The sequence below is a fragment of the Rhineura floridana genome, chromosome 8 (assembly GCF_030035675.1).
Source record: "Rhineura floridana isolate rRhiFlo1 chromosome 8, rRhiFlo1.hap2, whole genome shotgun sequence".
Classification (NCBI taxonomy): Eukaryota; Metazoa; Chordata; class Lepidosauria; order Squamata; family Rhineuridae; genus Rhineura; species Rhineura floridana.
The window spans coordinates 115423478-115448113 of record NC_084487.1 but is presented as its reverse complement, the minus strand read 5'-3'; the positions used below and the strand labels follow the sequence as shown (position 1 = coordinate 115448113).

At 40.4% G+C, this 24636-nt stretch overlaps 1 protein-coding gene across 6 annotated transcripts in view; it reads left to right on the top strand.

Moving 5' to 3' along the window:
• Nucleotides 1–24636, top strand: part of HGF (hepatocyte growth factor) — an 88521-nt gene that overhangs the window by 48106 nt on the left and 15779 nt on the right. For 2 of the 6 annotated variants that reach the window (XM_061582164.1, XM_061582161.1), the window contains exons 7-15: nucleotides 366–484; nucleotides 6521–6695; nucleotides 13333–13460; nucleotides 17993–18095; nucleotides 19319–19458; nucleotides 20042–20080; nucleotides 20652–20748; nucleotides 21141–21215; nucleotides 24256–24399. In XM_061582164.1, coding sequence (XP_061438148.1) covers nucleotides 366–484; nucleotides 6521–6695; nucleotides 13333–13460; nucleotides 17993–18095; nucleotides 19319–19458; nucleotides 20042–20080; nucleotides 20652–20748; nucleotides 21141–21215; nucleotides 24256–24399 — 1020 coding nt within the window. Of the gene's footprint in view, nucleotides 1–365; nucleotides 485–6520; nucleotides 6696–13332; nucleotides 13461–17992; nucleotides 18096–19318; nucleotides 19459–20041; nucleotides 20081–20651; nucleotides 20749–21137; nucleotides 21216–22454; nucleotides 22592–24255; nucleotides 24400–24636 lie in introns of those variants that run through there. The other 4 variants (XM_061582163.1, XM_061582160.1, XM_061582166.1 and 1 more) reach the window with 3 other exon arrangements.

Genomic DNA, 24636 nt, shown 5'->3' with positions numbered 1-24636 from the left:
CCATTTCCTTAATGAGTCTGGCATGCCAGGAAGTGTTTATACTGTCCACTTTTAATTGGGTCATTTGAAGATAGTGAAGTAAAGGTATTGCGTCAAACCAGACATAATGGGAGATTGCCCAATTAGCAGAATGACCCTCTTTTATGTCCCACATCATATCAAAATAGTTCTCTAGACATAACTCCTGCTGACTGCTTTTTGATGGCCAGTCTTCCTCCTCTCACATCTGTAGGTATTTGGCACCTCACAGTTAGGGCAAATAGGAATCTTGTCAGGACTGGAGGCCATTTGGATTGTATCTCGTGTTTGTCTGTGTAGGATTACCAGGCTGACTTGATTGACATGCTTGTGGGTGTGCTTTGCAGATATCCTGACAAAGGCTTTGATGATAATTACTGCCGCAATCCGGATGGTAAGCCGAGGCCGTGGTGCTACACTCTTGACCCAAACACCCCCTGGGAGTTTTGCACAATTAAAATGTGTGGTGAGTTTAATGCAAACACTTATTGTGGTCTTTTCTTTTCCCAAATCTAGGCCAATGATCTAAGATTGCCTCTTCACTGCGTGGCAATTCCGTTTTTTACTGTAGTCTTTGTTCATCTTCTTTATAGCCTGGATTTCTTGCATTGTCTGTCCCTGTTCTCTTACCTGATATGCAGTTTTCCTGTAGCCTCCTTTTTTATGTTGAAGGGGTTCTCACGTGGTTACTGGAGTATGGGCATCAATGTGCTGGCCCTGCCTTCAGGTCACACAGATTCCACCAGCTCCTCTCCATATGTGCAAGCATCCCTGTGAGCTGGAGGTCTAGTAGCATAATTATGCTTGAAGGTGGATTTTGCATCTGCCCATTATTTAAGCATAACAGCTGCCTCTCAAATTTCATGAGACCAAATTTGCTTGAACACATGCATGGGCACATGTTCAGAGGGTGTACCTGACAGGCCTAGAATGTACCTGAGCCTCCTCTGAATCAATATATTTCAGGAGAAGGCTGTAGTGGCAGACAGTACCAGTTTTCTATCAGTACCAGTTTTGAAGAAGAACCCTCAAAACTCCTGTGGTATCCCAGAGTTCGTAGGAACACAGTTTGAAAATTGCTATATTAGATCAATGCTATTGCAATTCTGTTGAGGTCAATTATCTTATTGGCATGGGAAAAGATAAGGGATCTGTTTCTGCATACACCTAGCAAATTCTATATTTTTCCATGCAATCCATTAAAACAGTGCAATGAGACCTTGCTATATAAGGTAACAAAAATCTCAGAAATGACTGTTACGTACTTTCTCTAGCAGTTTTTACTTTTATGCTAGCAGTTAGCATACCAAACAGTGCTGAAAAATCTCTCCTGAGAATGCAAACATCTGGTGCATTTATTGCTGTCTGGACTTCATGCTACCTGAATGTTTGACTTCCAAACTAAACTGATCAAACCAAAGACCTAATTTTGCTTGTAATTGGTATGCTTGAAACGTTTTGAACCTGCCTCTCTCTGCTGTGATCCTGAAATGAAAATGCTGAAGAACCTTCAACCTTTTCGTGGAATGGTATTCGCTCATGAATCTCATACAAGATCTTCTAACATTCTAAAACAACAAATGTTCTAATATTATGAAACAACAAATGTTCTAATATGATAAATAAATAGTTAGATTTGAATGCCAGATTTAGGTTTGTTAACTGTGTACATTACTTCCCACAATAAAGGAGTCCCACAACAAAGGTTGTTGTATACATTACTGCCCACAACAAAGGTGATTTGCAACAAGAGTAAAAATACAACAGAATCAGAACAGAAACATCCACTCAGTGGTGCTGTCCAAATGTCTGGGAAAACAAAAATGACTTCCTGGTGCTGAAACAACGACAAAGTTCATGCCTATTAGGATTCCCTGGGGAGAAGAGAGCATTCCATAGATGGAGAGCTACTACAGTAAGGTGCCTTCTCTTGTCACCACTCTCCGGATCTCCCTTGGGCCCCAGATAACAATCTCAAGGTCCAGGTATGTTCATATAGGGAAAGGTGGACCTTTAGGTATAGGAGCCCAAGTTGTAAAAGACTTTAAAGGTCAAATGGAAATGGACTGCCTTCAAGTCGATCCCAAGTTATGGCAACCCTACGAATAGAGGTTTCATGGTAAGCGATATTCAGAAGGGGTTTACCATTGCCTTCCTCTGAGGCTGAGAGGTAGTGACTGGCCCAAGGTCACCCAGTGCGCTTCATGGCTGTATGGGGATTTGAACCCTGGTCTCTCAAGTCGTAGTCCAGACCTTAACCACTATGCCAAAGCCAGGTCAAAACAATCACTCATATGTGATTGGGGCATGTGTTTGTGATGTCTATCACTGTTTTGCAGTGAATGTCATGTGACATGCGCCAGCTCAAGTACAACATGCAAATAAGCCTTGGCTCTAATGATAATAAGTCATTTATTATTAAAAACCTTTTATAGGAGCCTTTCAATAATGCCATCAAGGGTGACTTACAGACATATACTTACAACAGTACTGTAAACACAATAAAAATCCAACATCAGTAAAAAGCTACAGGCAGTTTCATAAAAGAGTAGCCAAGATATGCACGAGGTATCTTACCTAAAAGTCATCAAGGAATAAATAAGGTAAACATCTCTAGATAGTGGTGGCTGGTGGCTTCAGCACCTTGGACAGCTTGAAAGTTCAGACTAAAGCCCAGAGCAGATTCCACTGCCCCACTGACATGGAGCCTCCTTCTACCACTAACTGTAGAGAAGGAGTATCCTAGTTTCAGTGGCACTATGGAGAAGGCCCTATTCTGCCATACCTCAGACAGTGGGGGCACACAAAGCAGCCCTCCAAAAAAGATCTATGTAGACACATGGGAGCCAGGAATTGTTAGGATATCCTGGACCCAAATTGTTCACATCATTTTATAAATCAAATTTCAGTTGGGAACATAACTGAAGCCAGCGAAATTATAAAATTGACAATATGCGTTCTACACAGTTTGCTCTGGTGTACACTATAGTTTATTCTGAACCAAGTTCCAAACATTGTTCAAAGGCAGTTCCACAACATAGAGTTAGCAGTTGTTTGCACAGTAAGGGAAGATGCACAAGGCTGAGATTCAGAGCTTGGAAAAGTTACTTTTTTGAACTACAACTCCCATCAGCCCCAGCCAGCATGGCCACTGGATTCAGCTGATGGGAGTTGTAGTTCAAAAAAGTAACTTTTCCAAGCTCTGCTGAGATTTTATGTGTCAACCCTCAGTATGGCAACATTATCAATAACCTATGATATGCAAGATATGAATCATGTATAAACAGTGGAAATCCTTTGCCATTGTAAAGTGCATTGATTTGTCTGTGGAATCCTAAGAATTTAAGGGGAATGATTCTGTCCTTTGTGCTCCTGAATGAGTTTGCAATTCACAAGCAGTAGGTAACAGAGCATTCTTTGCCAGTGGCTCACTTCAGGAAATTACTCTGGACAAATTTGACAGGAAATAACTCTGAACCACTATGATAAAAACATTTCTATGAATGCAGTGGAAACCTACAGCCGCAGCACAAGAAAACACTGATGCACTACTAGGTGTCTTGATATCCTTGAAATAACATTATTGCAGTTTCCTAACGTAGTAGTAGTGTGATCATTGCTTCTCTGCAGGAACATTTGGTTTTTCTGATCTGTTTGTTTTCTGTATTATGGCTCATTCCTAAACTTCCTGCAGAGGTGCATAAAACGTGATGTACCTAATCACTTTGCTGGTAAAACACTGCAGAACATTGTACGCTTTTGTTGAAGGCAGATTTGCATTTGCAAATGGTGTGATCTCATTGATGACTGTTAGACGTTTAGAGAAGTCAGGAATAAATAATATTAAATATAGGGAGAATTCATTAGCTCAGTGGTACAGCACATGCTTTGTAGTCTCTTCTTGTGTTTTACTTTGCATGAGTAAGGTACCAAGTTCAATCCCTTATATCTTAAGTTGTGTTCCTGATGTGGCATCAGTCCCATAAACATTTCCATTATCAGAAATTTATAAATAGTCAAAATAAGCCTTGTGTCTGCCTGCCTGAATGACTCATTTGAGAAGCTACCATTTTCCAGAATTTTGTTCAAAACAGTCGATGCCAGACTGTGTGCAGCTTGCAGAGACATCTGCAAAAGGTCTTGAGACAGAGAAACTTGTTGGCTTTCCAACTATATTACTCTACAGAGAATTTGACATCAAATTTACAGAAGCACAGCCACTCTTTAAAATGCACAAATATTAGCTTAATAAAGCTATTAGAATATGAAATAAGGGAATTCATTCATCTTTAAATTAGGTGCTTTTGCATTAATAGTTTTGTGTGATCTATATGTAACAAATCCAGGATGTTTGTCTGATTTGTGTGTTTAATTTTCCATGCACAAATACGCTTGACTGAAGTGGGATAAGGGATTTAAGCAGTACATGGTCTTATAATAGAGTTTGCCTTGTACATGTTTTTATTACAACAACAAATGATTTATTTGTTACAACAACAAATGATACCTATTGAAACCTTTGGGTTTGCCAGCAGACATTACATTCAAAAGCTAATCTATGTTCCAGGTTAGACAGTAGGTCCTAATTGTGCAAACAGATGTGAACCCGAGAGCTTCGGCTATGGGGCGGTTTATAAACACAATAAATAAATAATAAATAAGCCCATACAATCCTATTGACTTTATAAATGTTGCGCCGTGGGCAATTCAGGCTGAGGTACATAAACACAGGGTGGTAGTCAACACTAGTCTGCTCATAGAAGAACCATTGCAATTAACGGACACGACTAACTTACGTTCACTAATGTCAGTGGGTTTACTCTGAGCAGGGCTTAGTTGAATACAACTCACAGAGGTGCCTTTACAAGAGCAGGAGAGGATTCATGATATTCTACTCTTGGGAAAGCGGAGCGTGCAGTTGAGCAGACATGGGGGATGGGGAAAGAAAGGCACGGTGAGTTGCAGTCTGGGAAATGGCAATCCAGCAGGCAGAAACCTAATCCCCGCTTAGGCTCAAGGTAGTTTACAAATAGAAGAATTAATAAGAAAACAACAACATTAGAACCAAAACAAAGTGGCTAAACATTTTTCACATAATGCTGCAGAACAAAATCTAAACAGTCACAGAATCACAGCAGATGGAAGAGGAAGAGCCATAGCTCTGTGGTCCCGGAAGACGGTCCCAGGTTCAGTCCCCAGCATCTCCAGGTGGGGCTGGGAGAGACCCCTGCCTGAAACCTTAGAGAGCCACTGCCAGTCAGTGTAGACGCTACTGAATTAGATGGACCAATGGTCTGAGTCAGTATAAGGCCGTTTCCTATGTTCTTCTTTCTCATGCAAATCAATTCAGTATTTGAGCTGATGGTATTTCGTGTTTTGGAATTCAGTGCTGGGCTTGTGGCAGTATTCATTAGCTAAGACTACAGATTCCTGAGGAAGTTAATTTTTATGAATTCTTATATGAACTGACCAGATCCACAGCTTCTAGACAACAGTGTTGATTGGAATGTAATTATCCTTTGGATTTTGCAGTTCTCCAGATATTGTGAAATAGTTCTCAGTTCAAAAAGAGTACTAAAATACATTAAAAATGCATATTTTAAGCTGAAACATGTTTAGAAATGTATACATGGAGATAAAAAATGTATTTAACATAATTTGTGATAAAATATTGAGATATGTAGTTAATTACATATGATTTTTGTATGGATTTTTTTTTTGTTCATTGATAAATGTGGAAACAGGACAGGGCAGACTTTGAACGAATGCATACAAATTTAATAGGCTCCAGAAACAGATTGATCCATCCATTTTCTAACTAAGATAGCTCTTTTAAAAAAGGATTAGACAAATTTATCAAGAGTTTGTCCATCAGTTGCTATTAAAAATGATAGCTAAATGAAATTTCCCTGTCTGGAAGTAGAATTCTTCTCAATACTGGCCTAAAGACAAATGGATTGACATCACCTTATGTCCTACAAGCTTCCAGATATACCTGCTTTTGGGAGGAAAATGTGCTGGATTGGTTTCGCCATGGTCTGATCCAACAAGGTAGCTCTTAAGTTTTTCAAAGCACAATTCTATGAATATTCACTCAGAAGTAGGAATAGAGGACAAAATTGATTCAGTTCACATTTAAAGATGCACTTACCTAATTTGAACTTTGTGAAATGAAAGATGAACCAAGACGCAACCATCCTTTGAAATGTGCACTTCTCCAAATTTTGCAGTGCAGGTCTTCAGCCAAGTAATGTGTACAAAAATGCACATACTAGGCTAAAGTGCATATAAATGCATATATTAGTGATAATATCATACAGAAATGCATTATATAAGGAAAATAGTTTTTCTATATTCAGTTGGGCATATTCTTTCTGCCTTCTTCCCTAAGACCCAGCATCTGTTTTAAGTTGTCTGCAGGAGTAAGAGAATGATCTGTAGTGCATTATTACATCAGATTGGCTGGCAGGAATGAAAGCAACAGTCATGTCTCTCTTTCTAGCTCAGAATGCGATGAACAATTCTTCAGCAGCCACTGAAACGACAGAGTGTGTCAGAGGACAAGGAGAGGGCTACCGTGGTACTGTGAGCAACATATGGAATGGGATTGAGTGTCAGCGTTGGGACTCCCAGACTCCCCATCAACACAACTTCACACCACCGAACTTTAAATGCAAGTGAGTAGGGCCTTAGGGGTGACACTATTTAAATGGAAGTGATTTATTACAATCTCGAAAGTAATCTTGTTAAAGATTAGCAAGCAATAGATCAAAATTAGACTTGCAGAATCATTACTAAGCTTCATATTAGTTCATTACAGTAAATAATCAGATGACTTGTAGACTATGATATCAATATATTTTTTTCTGTCATTTGAAGCTCTGTCTTTCTAGGAATCATAGCTGTATTTGACATGCGTTGTGTTTGGGCAGACTCACCTAAATCTGATTTACATAATTGATCCAAATTTGTTGGACTAATTTTATGGATCCATGAATGATCTAATTTGTATATCTTCTGAGTCCTTTTTCTGGCCTGGAACATTGGCACATAAAGTTGTGGTGTGTTTGTGGTGCCTGATAGTGGATGGTTCCTTGAGTATGCAGCTTCTTACTGTGCACCTTGCAAGCTGTAACATGGTGGCTCTTGTTCGTGCATGCTAATTAGGTATGGGGCAACACTTCCAGCGAGAAAGATAGTAGAAGTGGAATTGGTCACCCTTTGGGGGAACTAGTTGGGAGAGTTGCTAAACTGTCGCTCAGGCTCCTCTCTGCAACATGGCTTGAGGCCAGCACCTTCCTGAAGCTAAGCAGGGTTAGGTCTGGTCAGTGCCTGGATGGGAGACCACCTTGGAACCATATGTAAGCCGCCTTGGGTTTCTATCATGAAAAGAAAAGAGAGGTGGGTATAAATGTAATAAAATAAATAAATAAATACTTTTAATATGAAAGCTTCCTACATTCTCCAACCTCATATTTTTGAAGACGCTTCTACTTTTCCTCCCCCCCACACCCCAAAAATTCCACTGATCCTTAGTTGTCTGAAGGCTTGTCTGAAGGCTCTCCCTCCATTCTGTGGAATCTAATACATCTACAGATGAACTAGTTAAAATGGTGCAAGCCCCAGCATCAATTCTTCCCCTCCTAATTAGGGTTCCTGCTGCTATAGAAGCTCTGGTTGTGTGGAACCAAGATCCCTTGCAGCTGCTCATTCTTCAGCTCTTAAATTAGCTGGCTGAAAGGCTTCAGTCACCTGCTCATGTTGGAAGCCTTCATCGCAATAGAATCTTGATGACAACAATCTTATTTGAGGGTAAGTGATCCTGACTTGATAACATGCTATGGTTTTGTGACGGTGTGCTTGGTTTGGCAATGCAGGGCAGACAGTGAATGAGTGCCCCATCTGTTTGTTGTTTGTTGTTACCGGTGCTTTACTCCTATCCTAAATTCAGACCTGTCCATCTGGGGATGTTCTGTTTTATATTCATTCTAGGATAGATATTAATATCTGGAAATATGTGGGTTAACACATACATTCACACACACCCCTTAGCCTTTGTTTCCACTCTGGTGTTTTTTCCTCACTAGTCTCAGTTTTGGTTCTGAAGGACCTGGTTTTGCATTAGCAACCAAAGGGGGGATATTGGGGAATGAATGCACACAAGTGCAAATAAAGGTACATGGTTTTGCTCACAAGAGCCACTTTCTGTTAGGACGGGAAGGCTGGCATACTTGTGGTTTCACATTGTAAGGGAATCTGATGAAAAGTTCTTGCTAGAGTGAAAAGATGACTTTTGGTGCTCTCATTTTAAAAATTAATATTTGTTGTGGCTTTTTTGCACAGTATAATAGTGACTCTGAATGTGTGGAAAACTGTAGCCAAGAGCTCTCAGCAACAAGTAATTCTGCTTATCCTTGCTGCTATTTCTTTTCCAGGATGCGTGATGTAACAGAAAGAGACACCCCTCCTTTGTGTCACTCACACACTTCTGAGACAATTGCTGACCCTATGATGTGAATGACATGACCCAGGTGCTTTGCAACAACCACATGGTTTCTCCCTGAGAACACCATGTTCATGCACCATTCAGAAACCTACATTTGCAGGCTCAGCTACCAGTTTCCATCCGAGGAAGAACTAATCTGGATTAATGACACTAATGCAATGAAATATACATGGTGAACCATCCTTATTAGGCTGATGGCATTCTAATAATCTAAGAGTGCTGGTTAATGTTCCATCAATGGGAGCTAATGTAAGGGAGATGTTTCTTCATCTTTTGAATTAAAATATTCATCAGAATTTGAAAGTGACACCATCTAGCTATAGAGCGGGATAGAAAAACTGTTCAACGTAGCTTTGGGGTGTAAATTGGGTGACAAAGAGAGGAATCAGTGGAAGCTGATTTCTCCCAGCCAGTCCTCACACTGTGACCAATTGTCTTTTACCTTTTCTTTACTTTTTTTACTTGAAACTTCATCTATTTGGGAGCACTTTTATAAAGAAAAAGCAATGGATATTAATCAAGGATAATGCAAGGATAATGCATGCAAATTATATTATCAGCTGAGATACTGCTGGTGCTGTTTGACTGGATGCAAGTCATTGCAGCCTGTAGTGTAGCACTGACTCTGTCATTTCCATGTAATGGTACTAGGCTGGGATGTCTTAGTTACCACAACTTCTTCTTCTTTGAGAATGATGTGCATCTAGCAGGCACTGCAAACAACAATGAATTTTCTGTGGCATGGTGGTGAAAGTGCACCCACATATAGGATAGTTAAGCTATGGAACTCACTCCCAGAGGAGGCAGTGATGGCCACCAACCTGGACAGCTTTAAAAGAAAATTAGACAAATTTATGGAGGATAAGGCTATCAGTGGCTACTAGCCATGATGGCTATGCTCTCCCTCCATAGCCAGAGGCAGTATGTTTCAGAATACCAGTTGCTGGAAACCACGGGGGGGAGTGAATGCTCTTGTGCTCTTGTCCTGCTTGTGGGCTTCCCATGGGCATCTGGTTGGCTACTGTGAGAACAGGATGATGGACTAGATGGGCCACTGGCCTGATCCAGCAGGCTCTTCTTATGTTCTTAGCATAATTTTATTACAGCTTTTGCTAGAAAGGTGCATAGGCTCCACCATGGTGCTTAATACAGTGTGGTGGTGGCTGATATGGTGCCAACCAAGTACAGTGCAGTGGTACATGCATGTTACCAACACTCTGAAGTTGGATGTATAATTTTTTGTGTGAAAAGTTTGTTCTGATGAAATCATGGTGATTGTGCAAATAGGCTCACTTTCCCTAGATCCTGGATAAGATAGCTCAGAGAATTCTGACTGTTGAGTAATCTTACTCAAGGAGCTCTTGGAAGGTTTCCCACAATACCACTGCAACAGCAGGTCTGGCTCAGAATGATACTGCCATTTTCTTGCACTGCCCAGGTACACATGATTGTCCTCATGATATCACTATAATGCATAGAAACTGGGCCAGGAAGGAAGCATAGCAAGAAACACTGCCAATTTTTGGAAATGGTATCAATTTCTTGCTGCCTCTTTAATTTGTGTCATATTTCACCTTTGTTAAATACATTTATTTATGTTGCTACATAACTGTCTGGTAAGAAAACGTGCATTATGTACTGTATATGAACTCAATTTTATTTATTTTGTATTACATAAATTATTGTAATATGTGCAGAAGAGTCTTAGCAATGGTACAAGAATGGATTCTATAATGATTGTAGAGCAATTTTAATAAATGTATTATTTTTCACTTTTCCTTTCCATATTTTTTTACACAAATATATTTGAAAATTAAGTGTTTGCTCCAGTGATGCTGTAATGAAGGTGCTATATACACTGTTTAAAAGTCCCACTTCCAGGTGCCCTTTCAGAGTTGTAAAATTCACCTAAAGCTGCAATCCTCTATACACTTTCCTGGGAGTAAGTCCTATTGCACTCAGTGGGACTTACTTCTGAGTAGACATGTCAAGGATTTTGTTATAAAAACAGTATATTATGCACAGTTGGTTTGAAGAGGATAATGGGGATAGATTTTGCACCAGAATAAGTGTGGTGTAGAGCAGAATGTGAAAGGACTCCCTCAAGAAAACTGCTGTAGGTGGGACATGTTGCTTTTATCATGGTTGGCAGTAAAGCATAAACCATCCACATGGAAAACATTTTTCCCAAGGGAAAGGGAGGACCAGCTTTCACCCCTCATCTGATCTCCTTTGTTTTACCTACTTAACGTACTACTAGAACAAAGCTGGAAGAAAAAAATCCCACACTTGCTTGGCTATGCCGTAGCGGCAGTCATAAGCCAACTTCAAGGACACAGCTTTGCCTCACACCATTGTTTTGCTGTTTGCAATCGTAGTCTCAATAAACCATGGGCAGGAATTTCATTTCTCCACTGGTGAAAAAGAGGAATATGATCATGCTTCTGAAAGACACACACATAGGAACATGCATAGGAAGTTGCTTATACTAAATCAGACAATTTATTTATTTTATTTATTTATTAAATTTATATACCGCCCGACTAGCGATAGCTCTCTGGGCGGTGAACATAAAATAGTATAAAAATACAATGAATAACAAAATAATATTAAAATACAATCAACAATACAATAAACATTTTTAAAATTAGATCAATTGGTCCATCTATGTCAGGATTGTCTACACTGGGTGGCAGTGTCTCTCCAGGGTTTCAGACAGGGGTCCCTCCCAGCCCCACCTGGAGAACTTGGGGATTAAACCTGGAGCCTTTTGCATACAAAGAAAGTATTTCACCACTAATTATTGTTGCCTTGGTGCTGTTTCCTGGGCAGTTCATTGAAGACTTTACAGATCAAAACCAGCATAGATCAACAAGGTCATTAATAGAGCAGCCATCACAGTTATTGTGGACATTGTTTCTATAGCGTCATGGAGTCTGGTTGGCTCTGTAAATCTCTGGAGTTAAATCACATTTAAGTTTTAGAAGAGTTGGATATATGCCTTTAGCTGCGTCATTACAAATGCTTAATTGGAAGTAAGTCTAAGTAAAACCAACAGGACTTCTGAAAAACTAGACTTCAGGTTGGTGGTGTTTAAATGTCGTAGTTGGCAATTAAGAATATATATTCACATCACAGAATTAGATCCTTAAAACTATGGAGTAGGGATATAAAATCTTATGGCAGTGCTCAGGATTCTTGCTCTGAAAATCATTCTGCCTCAATCCATCGGCCAGAATTAGAGTACGTGATTCAAAGAATTTGGCCAAATATGTGTAACATGCTTTAAAGAAAAGCATGCATGAAGCTGAATTGTCAGCCAAATTTCATAAATTTTACTTAAAACTGCACTAATATGGAATATCCTCTATAGATCCTTTTCTTGAGAACCTCTTTAACCCATCTAGGAAGGAAATTGGGGATATAGCCCTGTATCATTTCTCAGACAAAAATTCAGTTGAATCCCTTGGGAGTTTTGATTAAGCACTTCATAAATATTAGGCAACATTTGTCATTCAGTCCATTTCCCTAGGAAAACACCCTGTTTCTAAAACTGTCATTTGACTGGAATACTGGGACAGCTCTACAATGCTAACTTTGTTAATTTCAGCTTGTTCCCCTTTTGATGTTACATTTTCCAAATCACAGTTTTTTAAAAAACAGACAGAGTTATTGAAGATGCATGTCTTTATAAACTAGGAATGGGAAACTTAACTTGTGGGCCACTAACTGTTGTTAAGCTATACCTTCCATCATACCTGACCATTGGCCAAGTTAGCTGGGGCTTATTGGAATCCAGTAACATCTAGAGGGCAACAGGTTTTCCACCCAAGGTGTAAGCAACGGTAAAGTCAGACTTGAATACACAAAGCATACATTCCAGATTATTTGAAAGTTGTGGTTCTTATTACTGACCTGTCTGCTAACACAAAAATCTGCATCTTTGGACACTTCCTTACACATTTTTAAAACTACAAATAGGGAAATACAATGCCAGAAACAGTCTTCATTCTTTCTTATGAAGTCAGTTAGACAGTCTGATGGAGACATCTCATGTTAAAATAAGACTGGGTACACACTTATTCTACAGACAGTTATCAATCGTTGTTCCAGATGGCCAAAAAAGCCCTTTGAAATTGAAGACTCCATTCAACTTGAGTGGAGTTTTCAGGAGAATGGAGAGTAACACTTAGGTTTCAAGGGGTTGACAGTTTTAATACAAACTGAGACTTTGTTTTAAAGAGACTCCCTAATGGTTAGACCCCAGTTCAAAAGGTAACACCTGTATAGGATTTCTAATCGCATTTCTCATACTCTTAGGTTTCAGTTCCCTAATTAAATCAGTGATAAAACTATGGGGACCCTAACCAGATAGATCCATTCAGAGCAATTGAGGTGGGGGAGGAGTATTGTTGGCATAAGCCTGAAAGCAGAACTCGTAATAGGTTTCAGATGTATCTGATCCCAGTTCACATGAAACAGTTTGTAACAGGCAAAATACATTTGGAGCAATAATGGCTGAAGGTTTCCTACACAAAAATGGATTGTGCAGAGATCCCTGCACTTCATGTGAAACACTATAGCCATTATTAATTGAAAATAAATGTACCTGTTGTCTTCTGCTTGCAACTGCAAATTTTACTTGAGTGTGTGCACACTTCTTTTTAGTGCAGATCTTGGTGCGCTAGAAACTTGGAGACACACAGATGTCAAGCAGCTTTTATTATTGCTATGTTGCATTAGAAAAAGCAATGCAAAACAGCAGCAATGTGCCTGACATATGTAAACATGTGTGTGTTTTTTTATAGGGACTTAAGAGAGAACTACTGCCGTAATCCAGATGGAGCTGAGGCGCCCTGGTGTTTTACTACCAACCCAAACATTCGTATTGGGTATTGCTTTCAAATACCAAAATGCGATGCGCCAAGCGAGCAAGGTAACTTGTAGTAGGAAGATACAAATATTCTAAAGTACTGTGGAAGAGGCTGTATTAGTATCCTCAGTAGGAATCCCTGCTGCCATGCTGGTGGGAGTGTGATGGCAATGTGCAGCACGGTAGTCATAGCAGAAGACTGGACATTCTGTGTGCATACTGTATTTTTTTTAAAAAAAAGAGGCTACAAGATAAGAGCAATGGCTTTTGTTTATGTGCCATGACATTTGATTTATTTTTTACAGATGCTTTTAGAGTGTCTGCACAGATGTTTTCCTGAGTGGAACTTGATGTGTCTCTAATATAATCTACTGCTGTGCTGAAAATCTCTTCTGTGTGTGTGTGTGTGTGTGTGTGTGTGTGTTTACCATTCTACATCAGTTAATGAGAAAATAAATTGCATTTGAAAATTATCAAAGGGGAGGGGAAAGGTTGGTGAAATTCTCATGGGTGTGGGTCTGCGGTTTGTGTTGTGCTCACTTTACTTTTGAAATGATTGGGGTGTGTGTGTGTGAGTGTCCGTTCATTCTACAAATTATACAGCCACAAGAGTGGCTGTATACTATAGCCAGCATGGGTTTTTCACATTCCGCAATGTTAAATTGAAAATACCCCCGTGCCATTCTGATGCTTCCCATAAGCTCATTTCAAAACAAAATCTTACAAAACTTATAGTTCTGAACTCAGAAATGCTTGCTTAACAATCCTGTCAATTTTCATGGCGATACACAAAACAGTCAGAGAGAATAGAGAATTCCAAGTCTAAAAAGAGAGAAAAAAAACCCAGAGTCCTTTTGGACTTTTTTCTCTGAGAGTTCTCATAATCTGTTGAAATTCATTAAAAATCAGCCATATTCACAGAGTACCTGTAATCCTAATACTGACCTTGCCCCATACTCTGACCCTCATCTTCTGCAGTTAAAAAGTTTAAAAAATGCCTGGCTGATTTTTAATTAATTTAAGAAATTTTGGCTGGCAGCCTATGATAATGTGGGGCATGCTCAGTAAGAACCAACTGTCAGAATTCTAAACACCAGACTCACAGCTGCTGGGCTTGCCTAGTCAGGGTGCCACACCCACACCAGACTTCGATTTCACTTGAGACAGTCATGGCTTCCCTCAGAGAATTCCTGGGAAGTGTAGTTTGTGAAGGGTGCTGAGAGGAGACTCCTGTTCTACTGAGAGACCTCCAGTGGCCAGAGTGCTTTAACAGTCAGCTGCTCTGACTGAAGGTCTGTGAGGGGAACAGGGCATCTCCTAGCAACTCTCAGCACCCTTCACTTACTACACTTCCCAGGATTCTTTGAGAGAAGCCATGACTGTCCAAAGTGAAATAAAGGCCTGGTGTGGATGTGGCCAGGGACAGCTTTGGTTTAAATTTGGGTGGGAGGCTACATGTGCCTGCTGTAGAATAAAAAGGTGAGAGAAAGCCTGAAAAAGAATGATACTGTTCACAATGTTTTCCTTTTGGAAAGGAAAGGGGCTTCCCTTCTGCCCAGTGCTCACCCACCCAGTGTCTTTCCCCTTCCGTTCGCTCCCTGCCCTTTCCCTGGGTCAGTGTTGGACTATGGCCTGGGAGACCAGGGTTCGAATCTCCACACAGCCATGAAGCTGACTAGGTGACCTTGGGCCAGTCACTGCCTCTCAGCCTCAGAGGAAGGTAATGGTGAAACCACCTCTGAATACTGTTTATCATGAAAACCCTATTCAAAGGGTCGCCATAGGTGGGGATCGACTTGAAGGCAGTCCATTTCCATTTTCAAACATGATTGCATAGAAATAAATCCCATTGAACTAAAAAAGGATGCAAATGATCAAACCCTCCCTCCCTTCTTCTCCCTCCTATACCCTCCCTCTTCCCCTTCCCCTTCCCTCTCCTCTTCCTCCTCCCCATGGTCAGTTTTACCTATCTTAAGCATGATTGCACGGAAGTAAATACCACTGAACTCTATAAGCATGCAAATAATCAAACCTGCCCTCCCCTCCCCCTTCCTTTGCCCCCCTCCAATACGCTCTTTCCCTTTTCTGCTCCCCCTCCTCCTCCCCCATGGTCAGTTTTTCCTATCCTAACCAAGATTGCATAGGAGTAAATCCCAGTGAACTCAATAAACATGCAAATGATCAGACCTGCTTTTCCCCTCCTTCCCCTCTCCTCTCCCTCCCCTCCCCTCTTCTTCCTCCCCTGCCCACTCCAGCCCTCCCTCTCCCCCCCTGGTCAATTTTACCTGTCCTAAGCATGATTTCATGGGAGTAAATCGCACTGAATTCAATAGACATGCAAATGATCAAACCTGTCCTCCACCCCTCCCCTTACTGCCTGGTCCCCTCCCAGTCCTCCCCTCTTTGTTTACTCCCCTCCCTCCTCCTCCTCCTCCCCTCCCCATCCTCTGTGGTCAGTTTCACCTATCCTAAGCATGATTGCAGGGGAGAAAATCCCATTGAACTCAATAAGCATGCAAATGATCAATACATTCTCAGCAAACTTGCACAGGATCCCATTTCTTACCTCGCGGATTAAAAAGCAGGGAAATTCACTAATAGGCAAAAAACCTGGTGGTTTAAGAACGTACCTATAGCCCACAGGTACTTCTATCAAACTTTAAAAAGCAGGGAAATTGGGCAGCTATAGTGAATGCACCAGGGGATCAGAAGACCTGAACTCTCTGAGATATTATACTGCACATGTTACCAAATTCTTCCAAGCTACACAGGAAGTGGATAGGACTGTGAAAGACCAACCCAAATGGTGTTTGCATTTTGACCAATTTGTAGGGCAGTACAATATCTCAGAGAGGAGTTCAGGTCTCCTGATCCCCTGGTGCATTCACTATAGCTGCCCAATTTTGCTGCTTTTTAAAGTTTGATAGAAATAGCTGTGGGCTATAGGTACATTCTTAAACCGCAAGGTTTTTTGCCTATTAGTGAATTGTCTCTCCAGTGATCTGTATTCTGCAGCTTTCTCGAATGTCTGCGCTTCCTGGATTCCTCAGCTGGGCTTTCTTATAGGTGTAGGAAGCCAGAGAGGCTGTCTACCATGCTTTTGACAACAGTTAGTTGTTTTTTTCCAAAGTGAATTCTCTTTACTTTTAAAGAAATCAGTGTGGAAGGATTGTTTAAAATGGTGACAGAATTTCAGTAACAACAAAATCAGTGAGTGTAGCAATCGCAGTGGCCAGCCTCCCTTGCTTCCTGCACTTCAGTTAAAGCCCAGTAGGGAGACAGCATGAAGTAACCCCTTCCATGAGGTTGCAGAGCACTGGAGAAATGTTTAATGGAAAGAAAAAAATGCACACACCACTCTTGGCCATGACACCTTGATAAGATAAGCCCAGCCCTGCACTCACCAAAATTATACAGAATTCTAAAGCACCTTGTAAATGAGGCAGAAAAACAGATGACTCTTTTGTGGGCGAAGAAAACTGTAGAGAAGTTGGAAGACAGGTTTTGTAGAACAAATGTAATCCAGCCGCCAGAGTTTCCATGTGCCCAGGTTATCACCCTGCCTGCACACAGGTCACAGGGTCAATTTGAAAGACCCAGTCTACAAAATCAGCACACCACATTATACTTTCTTTTAATGTACATATCCTGTGATTCCGCTTTATCTATATAGCGTAGCAGCAGGATAGTGCTAGGCCAGCCTTTCCCAACTAGTGGGCCACCAGATGTTGTTGGACCACAATTCCCATCTTTCCTGACCATTGGCAATGCTGGCTGAGGCTGATGGGAGTTGTGGTCCAACAACACCTGGTGGCCCACTAGTTGGGAAAGGCTGTGCTAGGCTATTTAGAGTGACAGTGTCAAAAAAGTTGCAAATGTGTAACTCATTCACAGTATATGCAAAGTTGTGAAACATCATCTTATGTTGGATAGTTATCCATAATAAAATAAACCACAGTTTATTTTATTTGTTTATTTGTTTTATTAGATTTATATACCATTCTTCCTCCCAGTAGGAGCCCAGGGTTTTAAAGATGGGAATATTTTGACTTGAGACTGGCTGTGTGCTCATCCTTTGTCTTGTCATGGGGATGAGTAATTCCAGCTTTGATCTGTCCTTGCCAAAATCCAGAACCTTTTCCTTAGCTAGCTTAAAGTTTCACTTCGGAAAACATCTGGATTGAAATTGCGGAACTAAAGATATATTGGCAGCTTTTAGATATGTTAATGCAATGAGTGACCTTGTCAAATTACCAGTCAGTTATCAGTACAGTCAACAAATTACCATTTAAACTGAAAAGTTCTCATTATACCTACAATAGATAGCAAATGCAAGTTACGTATTTACTTTTGAGTTAGTTATTTGTCTTTAAATGTATTTATTTGAAAGCTTCAAACAGGCCTTGTATTCATGTACATTAACTTTCTCTCATTAATGTGTTTATTGACCCTGCTTTTGTGAGTATTGTCTTATAAGCACAACCCTAAATTTTTAAACTTGATTATTTTTAATTAACAGGATATTTAGAAAGAATATTAACGATGACATTTCTGTCATTTCTTTAACAAATTTTAAATGATCATTCTTTATATAGTTTGCTATCGAGGGAATGGGACGAATTATATGGGGAATTTGGCCCAGACACGCTTTGGCTTAACATGTTCTTTGTGGAATAAAAACATTCAAGACTTACGGAGGTAGGTGCAAAAATAATTAAAAAAAGAAAAAGCCTTTCAATCTCAATTGCTGTAGCGGTGAGTGGTTTTTGTGGCTGCTCAGGGAGTGGAGGGGCCGGGCAAGCAGCTTCAGTGTGCTGACATGCTAATGCCAGGGAGAGGCTGGGGCTGATGTGTGGGCTATTTAAGCCTGCCCTGCTCCTCTCCTGGCCTCTTCATTTGGTGGGCTAGCCACTCTCCTGACTTACCAGCAGTTCAGGCTGTGGCTGGCTGCCTTTTGGGAGGCTGAACAAGATTCATTTCTTGTCATCTGAAGGGTTGGTGGTTGGGTTTTTCACCTAGTCTGTACTGATGTGGTGGTTTTATTTAGCAGGGGTAGTCATTAAATAGGTTAATTGGCCATATTGGCAGGTAGGTACAGAAAGTTATGAGGTTGTTAAGGTTTCGTGAGCACCCTTAAGCACCTTTAAAGGGGAAGGGTATAGACTTGAGATCTGCCTTCAAGGCCTGTGGGACTTGCTGGCATGGTTAGGGAGCACCTTTGGGGCCAACATGTACCACCTGCCTGGAGTTGTGTGGTCCCAGGAGAAGGTAGAACAGGAAGACCTCCCTACTTACCTGGAAGCATGGGGCTGAAGGGAAGGTGTAAAGGAAGGGCTACCCCTAGCCCTTTGCAGGGTTGGCTCACCCACAGTTTGGCTATTAGATCTTACATCTTTTTTCCCCTATGCAGATTTGTTTTGGGTTTGCTAAAGAGTAGTTTAGAGCCAGTGTGGTGTAGTGGTTAAGGTGTTGGAGTACGATCTGGGAGACCAGGATTCACATCCCCACACAGCCATTAAGCTCACTGGGTGACCTTGGGGCAGTCACGCCTCTCAGCCTCAGAGGAAGGCAATGGTAAACCCCTTCTGAATACCACTTGTCTAGAAAACCCTATTCTTAGGGTCACCATAAGTCGGAATTGACTTGAAGGCAGTCCAAGTAGTAGTTTAATGAATAAATGTGGCTTAGTTCACTCAACCTTTTGTGTCTTTATTTCTACATGTGGTTTGTATGTTATTTCCATAACACCCTCCCCCCCCCAAAAAAAATCTTAATACCTTCTGGATCATAAGCCTGAAATCTGATTGCCATCACAGCCCAAATGCTTGTAAAAATGTCCATTAATAGTCAGAAAAAATGGCTTGTGTTCATATATGCTTATTAAGGTACAGCGACATTATTGGCACACATTTTGTTTATAGGCATCTACCAATATACAGAGAACCAGATATCAGCAAGTTGAAGAAAAATTATTGTCGTAATCCAGATGATGATGTTCATGGTCCTTGGTGCTACACAAGTGATCCTCGCATTCCCTGGGACTATTGCCCTGTATTTAGATGTAAGTGTTCGATAAATGATAGTTGATGTCAGTGCAGAATTACTGGAAGCTGCATAATATCACAAGAGAGCATATATCATTCTGAGCTCTGCCTAATAAACGTGACCATTTTTAAAAGGATTCAGACTCTGATGTTGGTGGGAATGGGTTGTGGAAAGTAGGCTAACATGAATGTAGCATCACTCTGGGCATTCTAGGGGGAACATGGTAGTCAGATTGAGGAGCTTTTTCCAACTCCACCCTGAGAAGCCACCCAAATGATCTTGATATTTTGCTGCTTATAAATATCATGGAAAAGTGGAGAAGGGCATTTTGACCTACTCCTAGTAAAGATCTGTTTGAAAAGACATTGCATCCATTAAAAGAGGGGTGTTATTTTAGAGAACAAATCAAATGCAGGTTTAGGGTTTTTATTCTTTTTAGGAAATGTGAAAATATGGTGGACAGCATTGTCAAAGACATAAGCAGAAAAATGCATATTTGTCAACATACTTTCCATGTTTTCATACATATTTTGTAGGTGTAAGTAAAGTGTCTTTAACCAGAATAATCACTGTGTGATTCTATTGTGTTGTTTGTCTAGGTGAAGATGACACAGTTCCTATGATGAGCAGTTTAGACTGTAAGTAATGTTTACATAAATCCAGTACATGAATTCTGTTATGCTATAATAGCTATCTTTTCTCATACTTCCTGGATGTATCTTAGGCCCAGTTCATACATTGGTCACACTCTTAAACAATGGTTTACACTAAACTCTATATGGACAAACCGCAGGATCATGTACTCCCTCTCCTCTCAGAGATAATTTTTACTAACATTACCTTTTTCAAAGAATATTGGCATAGTATTTACGTGAGGACCAGGAATCCTGGTTTAAAACAAACAATTGTTAGTTAAGCAAACCAACTTCATAACCCTTGAAATCGGCTCATTTAGCAACTAAACATTGTTTGCATTGTGTGTTGGTCTGTACATGACACAGAGCTGAGATTCTTTGAAACTGAGCATAATCTTGACAGAAGTCCTCCTCCTAGTTACATGGAAGGAGGGTTTTGAACAACTATCCATTTTCCCCTTTTTTACCATTTCCTTTAAAACAAATGTGAGTATGTATTTATATAAGTTGTTTAAAGCCTTCAGGCTAGAGTGGAATATAATGTAATCTAAGAAATTACAAACAATTCTTTCAGCTCCTGTCATTTCATGTGCCTCAACAAAACACCTGAGAGTTGTTAATGGAATCCCAACTCAACCTGACAAAGGATGGATGGTTAGTTTGAAGGACAGGTAAGACTATATATGCTACTCTCCACTATTTTGGAGGGAACATAAAATATTTTTTTTCATGCTACAGTACAATGGTAAAAAAAGTGTGACTGCTATCCATGCATTGAACTGGGTGAGGTGGGGAATCAAATTTTTAGAAGGCAGCATCACACTGTTAGGCAGCCGTGTAGGGATTTCTTTTGAAGTTCACAGTTCTTAGAAAGCAGCATCAGTTAACCACCTGGGCAACCAGGAGACTCAAGTTTTCCAGTGTTGCCCAGAAAAAACTTGCCTTTTTGATGTCTTGATCTTCTCTTTTGGTAGAGCATAGTGCATTTCTAATAAGAACAACATTGATGTGTATGCCAGCAGTTATGACCAGAAGTAACTATTCCAGATTTTTCCTCCAGCAGAGGCAGGCACTTCTGCGGAGGTTCATTAATAAAAGAAGACTGGGTCCTGACAGCAAAGCAGTGCTTTCCTTCCTGGTAAAGTAACTTTTTTGTTAATAGAGTTGCAATGTGAAAATACATATTTTGTTCTTTAAGAGTCTTTGGTAGGAATCTTCCTTTTGCGACTTGACACTCTTTGTAGAACTGTAGCCTTTACAAAGTTGTATACTAAAGCAATGGCCCTCTTATGTCATTGGTCTTATTACCCAATTGATTTACCTCGGTGGTGCTGCTGGTTGTGGTGGTGGGAAATCAGAATATCCAAAACTTCTGTTCAGTCAGGAATCCACATGCAACTTGGAGCTTTCCAACAGTTTGACTGTCTAGCCATACACTACTTTGGCATTTGCTCTTTGAAATGTGCTGTACTTATGTTAAGCTGTAATTGAAACCAGAAGATGTAGATTATGTGAAAATAAGAAATAAACAAGCCTCATCCTCCGCAACAAGACTCAGTTTAAAGTTTTCTGCTGGTTCTTATTATCCCAAATTAGTTCCCTCCCAGATTGCATTTATCACAATTTCAGTGTTCTGATTCATTGGAATATGCATTAGGAAGTTATACATTCAGAATATTTTTTTAGACATTTTGGTTGCATTGTTAAGAGATTCTAAACACTGGTGGTCTTCCTGATTTCTGCCCTGCCAGTCCTAGTGGGTACTAGCTACCACTGGCAGCACTGAAGCTATTTGCGTTAATGTTCTTATGTAAAAGATGTGTGGGCACATAATGGGACTCAGTGCTAACCACAGGCCTTCCCTGTGTGAAAGGTTTCCAATCCTTTTAATTGTGGAAATAAGATGGCATGATAGCAATACGTAATAAATCCTTTCAAGATTTTTTAAACACATGTTTCTGCTGCAGGTTAGCATTCAGAATAACTGTCTGAGACTGTCATGCCCTAAGCCACCCCGCAGGTGCCAGGTACAAGTTTAGGACCCAATTCCTCACCCTGGGTAACTGACCCTGACCAACCAATCCCCCTTGCCAAGGCTGTACAAACCAAAACCCAACCCTGCAAGGTCTGAAAATACTGAGTGGACCTATACTAGTAAGGAGTAATTGAAGATCCTGCAGTATACATTTATGCAGGTCTTATTTAACTTAGCCCCGAGATACTGACGGACTTTGAGAAATGTTTCACTGTTGCTCCTAAGCATTTATCAGTCTGGTCCAAGGTATGCAAGGTTCTGTGTAACATGAGAGCAACTAAATCAATGGCAGCCACAAAGAGAGTGGTACCTAGAGCCTCTGTTTGCCCTCTCTTGTTACAGAGGATCTGGCAAACCTAGGGTTAGGCAGCTGACATGGCAGCTGATGCACTTGCACAAATCCACTGTGATATCTGAGGAGATCAACCAATGGTATCAAAAAAAGAGAAGCAAGCAGAAGGGACTAAAAACCAAGGACAAGAAGGCAAATGTAAGTAGCAATGTGGGGAGTATTAGACCATTAGCGGAGAAGCTCGACAGCATGCTCATGGCCCTTACCGACTTTATTTAAATTTTGCTTTGGCTATCTTAAGTCAGTAGCCTGAAGTCTTCACTTCTTGTATTAAGCTTTACTAAAGTTTAAAGTGTGCTGGCACATGGGGCAAAAATGGTGGCTGCTTCACTCCTCAAGGTACCAGGGTCAAACAAGAAGCCGCAAACAGTCTGGATATCAACTGTTTAGACATTTATTCAAGCCTGACACAGCATGACCAACGACATACACTGCTGAGTACACCTTATATAAAAACAAAGAAGGGACAACTCATAAAAGTTCAGAAAAACAAAAAGCATTCCCATGGTTTGTCTTGTAAGAAGTTAGTTCTGTCATGGTTTTCATGGTAAACCATGCTGGGAATACGTTCTGATTTTCTGAACTTTTATGGGCTGTCCCTTCGTTGTTTTTTGAATTTTGTGGTTAGTAGTTTTTAGTGTGTTGGTGTATAAGATGTTTTCAACAATGTGTGTGTAGATATCTAAACTTTAAAAGCCTTATCTTTTTATGGGTTATTAATGTGCTTTTGTATTTCATGTTATTATAGATTGTCTTTGAGAAAGGGTCCTGCTGATCTGAAACACATTGGGCTTGAATAAATATCTAAACAATTGATATCCACACTGTTTGCTACTTCTTGTTTGACCTTGGCACCTTTGAAGTATTTCCTCTCCAGGTTTTGTTTGTCTTCTGGTGCCTCCCTGGTGTTTTCTTTTGTTTCACTCCTCAACCATTCCTGCTGCTGCCATGCTGCTGGAAGCCAAACCATGGTTTTGCTTAGTATTACGTCTGAACGCAGGCTCATGATTTGTCTCTCTCTAAACAATCCACAAGCTGTAACCAAGGTTATATATATATACTTTATATATACTTTATTTTGCGGTCATAGACCCGTCTTGTAAGAACATGTAATACAGAAAAATAAGGTAAAACATCATAGTTATCTTTCAGACATTTATGAAGTATAAAAGAGTAAAAGTAGTTATCCTAAGGAATCTTAGAACGTATACGTTGAGCTGCGTATATAAAATTAGCAACTCTCAATGTGATTCCTCTGTTGTTTCCTGAAAGAAGGAAACGTATTTGGTTATCAGGGGTCAACAAAGGAATACTTTGAAGTGTGTACAGTAAAAATTTAGAACGTATGAAATCATACATGGGGCAGTTTAAAATAACATGAGCAAGTGATTCAACAGTGTCTTTCCCACAAGGACACAATCGTTGACATGAGGGATCCCCTTATATCTTCCCAGGAGTATTGCTGAGTTTGTTCTTGGCTTACTGCGCATAGTTTGTTTTGGAGAAACAAACCATGAGTAGGGTTCAGACATAATGCCAAGCCAAGCCGTGACTTAGCTCCAGGCATCGCATCAGCAGCAGAAGCACAGAAAGAGTGAAGCAACCAAGATTTTCACTCTGTGCATCAGCACACTGTATGTGATGGTCAAATGCTGCCAGTGTATCCTTGTATAGGAAATGGGGACATGGTAAAGGAGCCAAGAGAAGGGATCATGACTAGCTCACTTCCGGTGTTGATTAATTCTGGATTACGAACCACATACAAAGTGCTAGTGAAATTTCCTTTTGTAGGAACAATCTCAAAGACTGTCAAGCATGGCTTGGAATCCATAATGTTGAAAGAGCACATGAAGAGAAGCATAAGCAAGTTCTGAATATCTCCCAGCTGGTATATGGCCCTAAAGGATCAGATCTAGTATTGCTGAAGCTTTCCAGGTTAGTTGCAATCAGACTTCCTTCTTTGCAGAGTTGTGTTAACAGCTGTGCCTTTTTGACATGGCAAGATACTTTGCTACTACTTATATCATATCATATAATACCCAAGTAAAGTGGTGAGAGAACTTGGTGGAGCCAAGGGTTGGAGTCGTACAATTATTCCACATTGCATAACACACTGTGTACTCCAAGCATTTGTGAAAATGTCCTCAAACAATAATCCAGGAGGCAATTCCA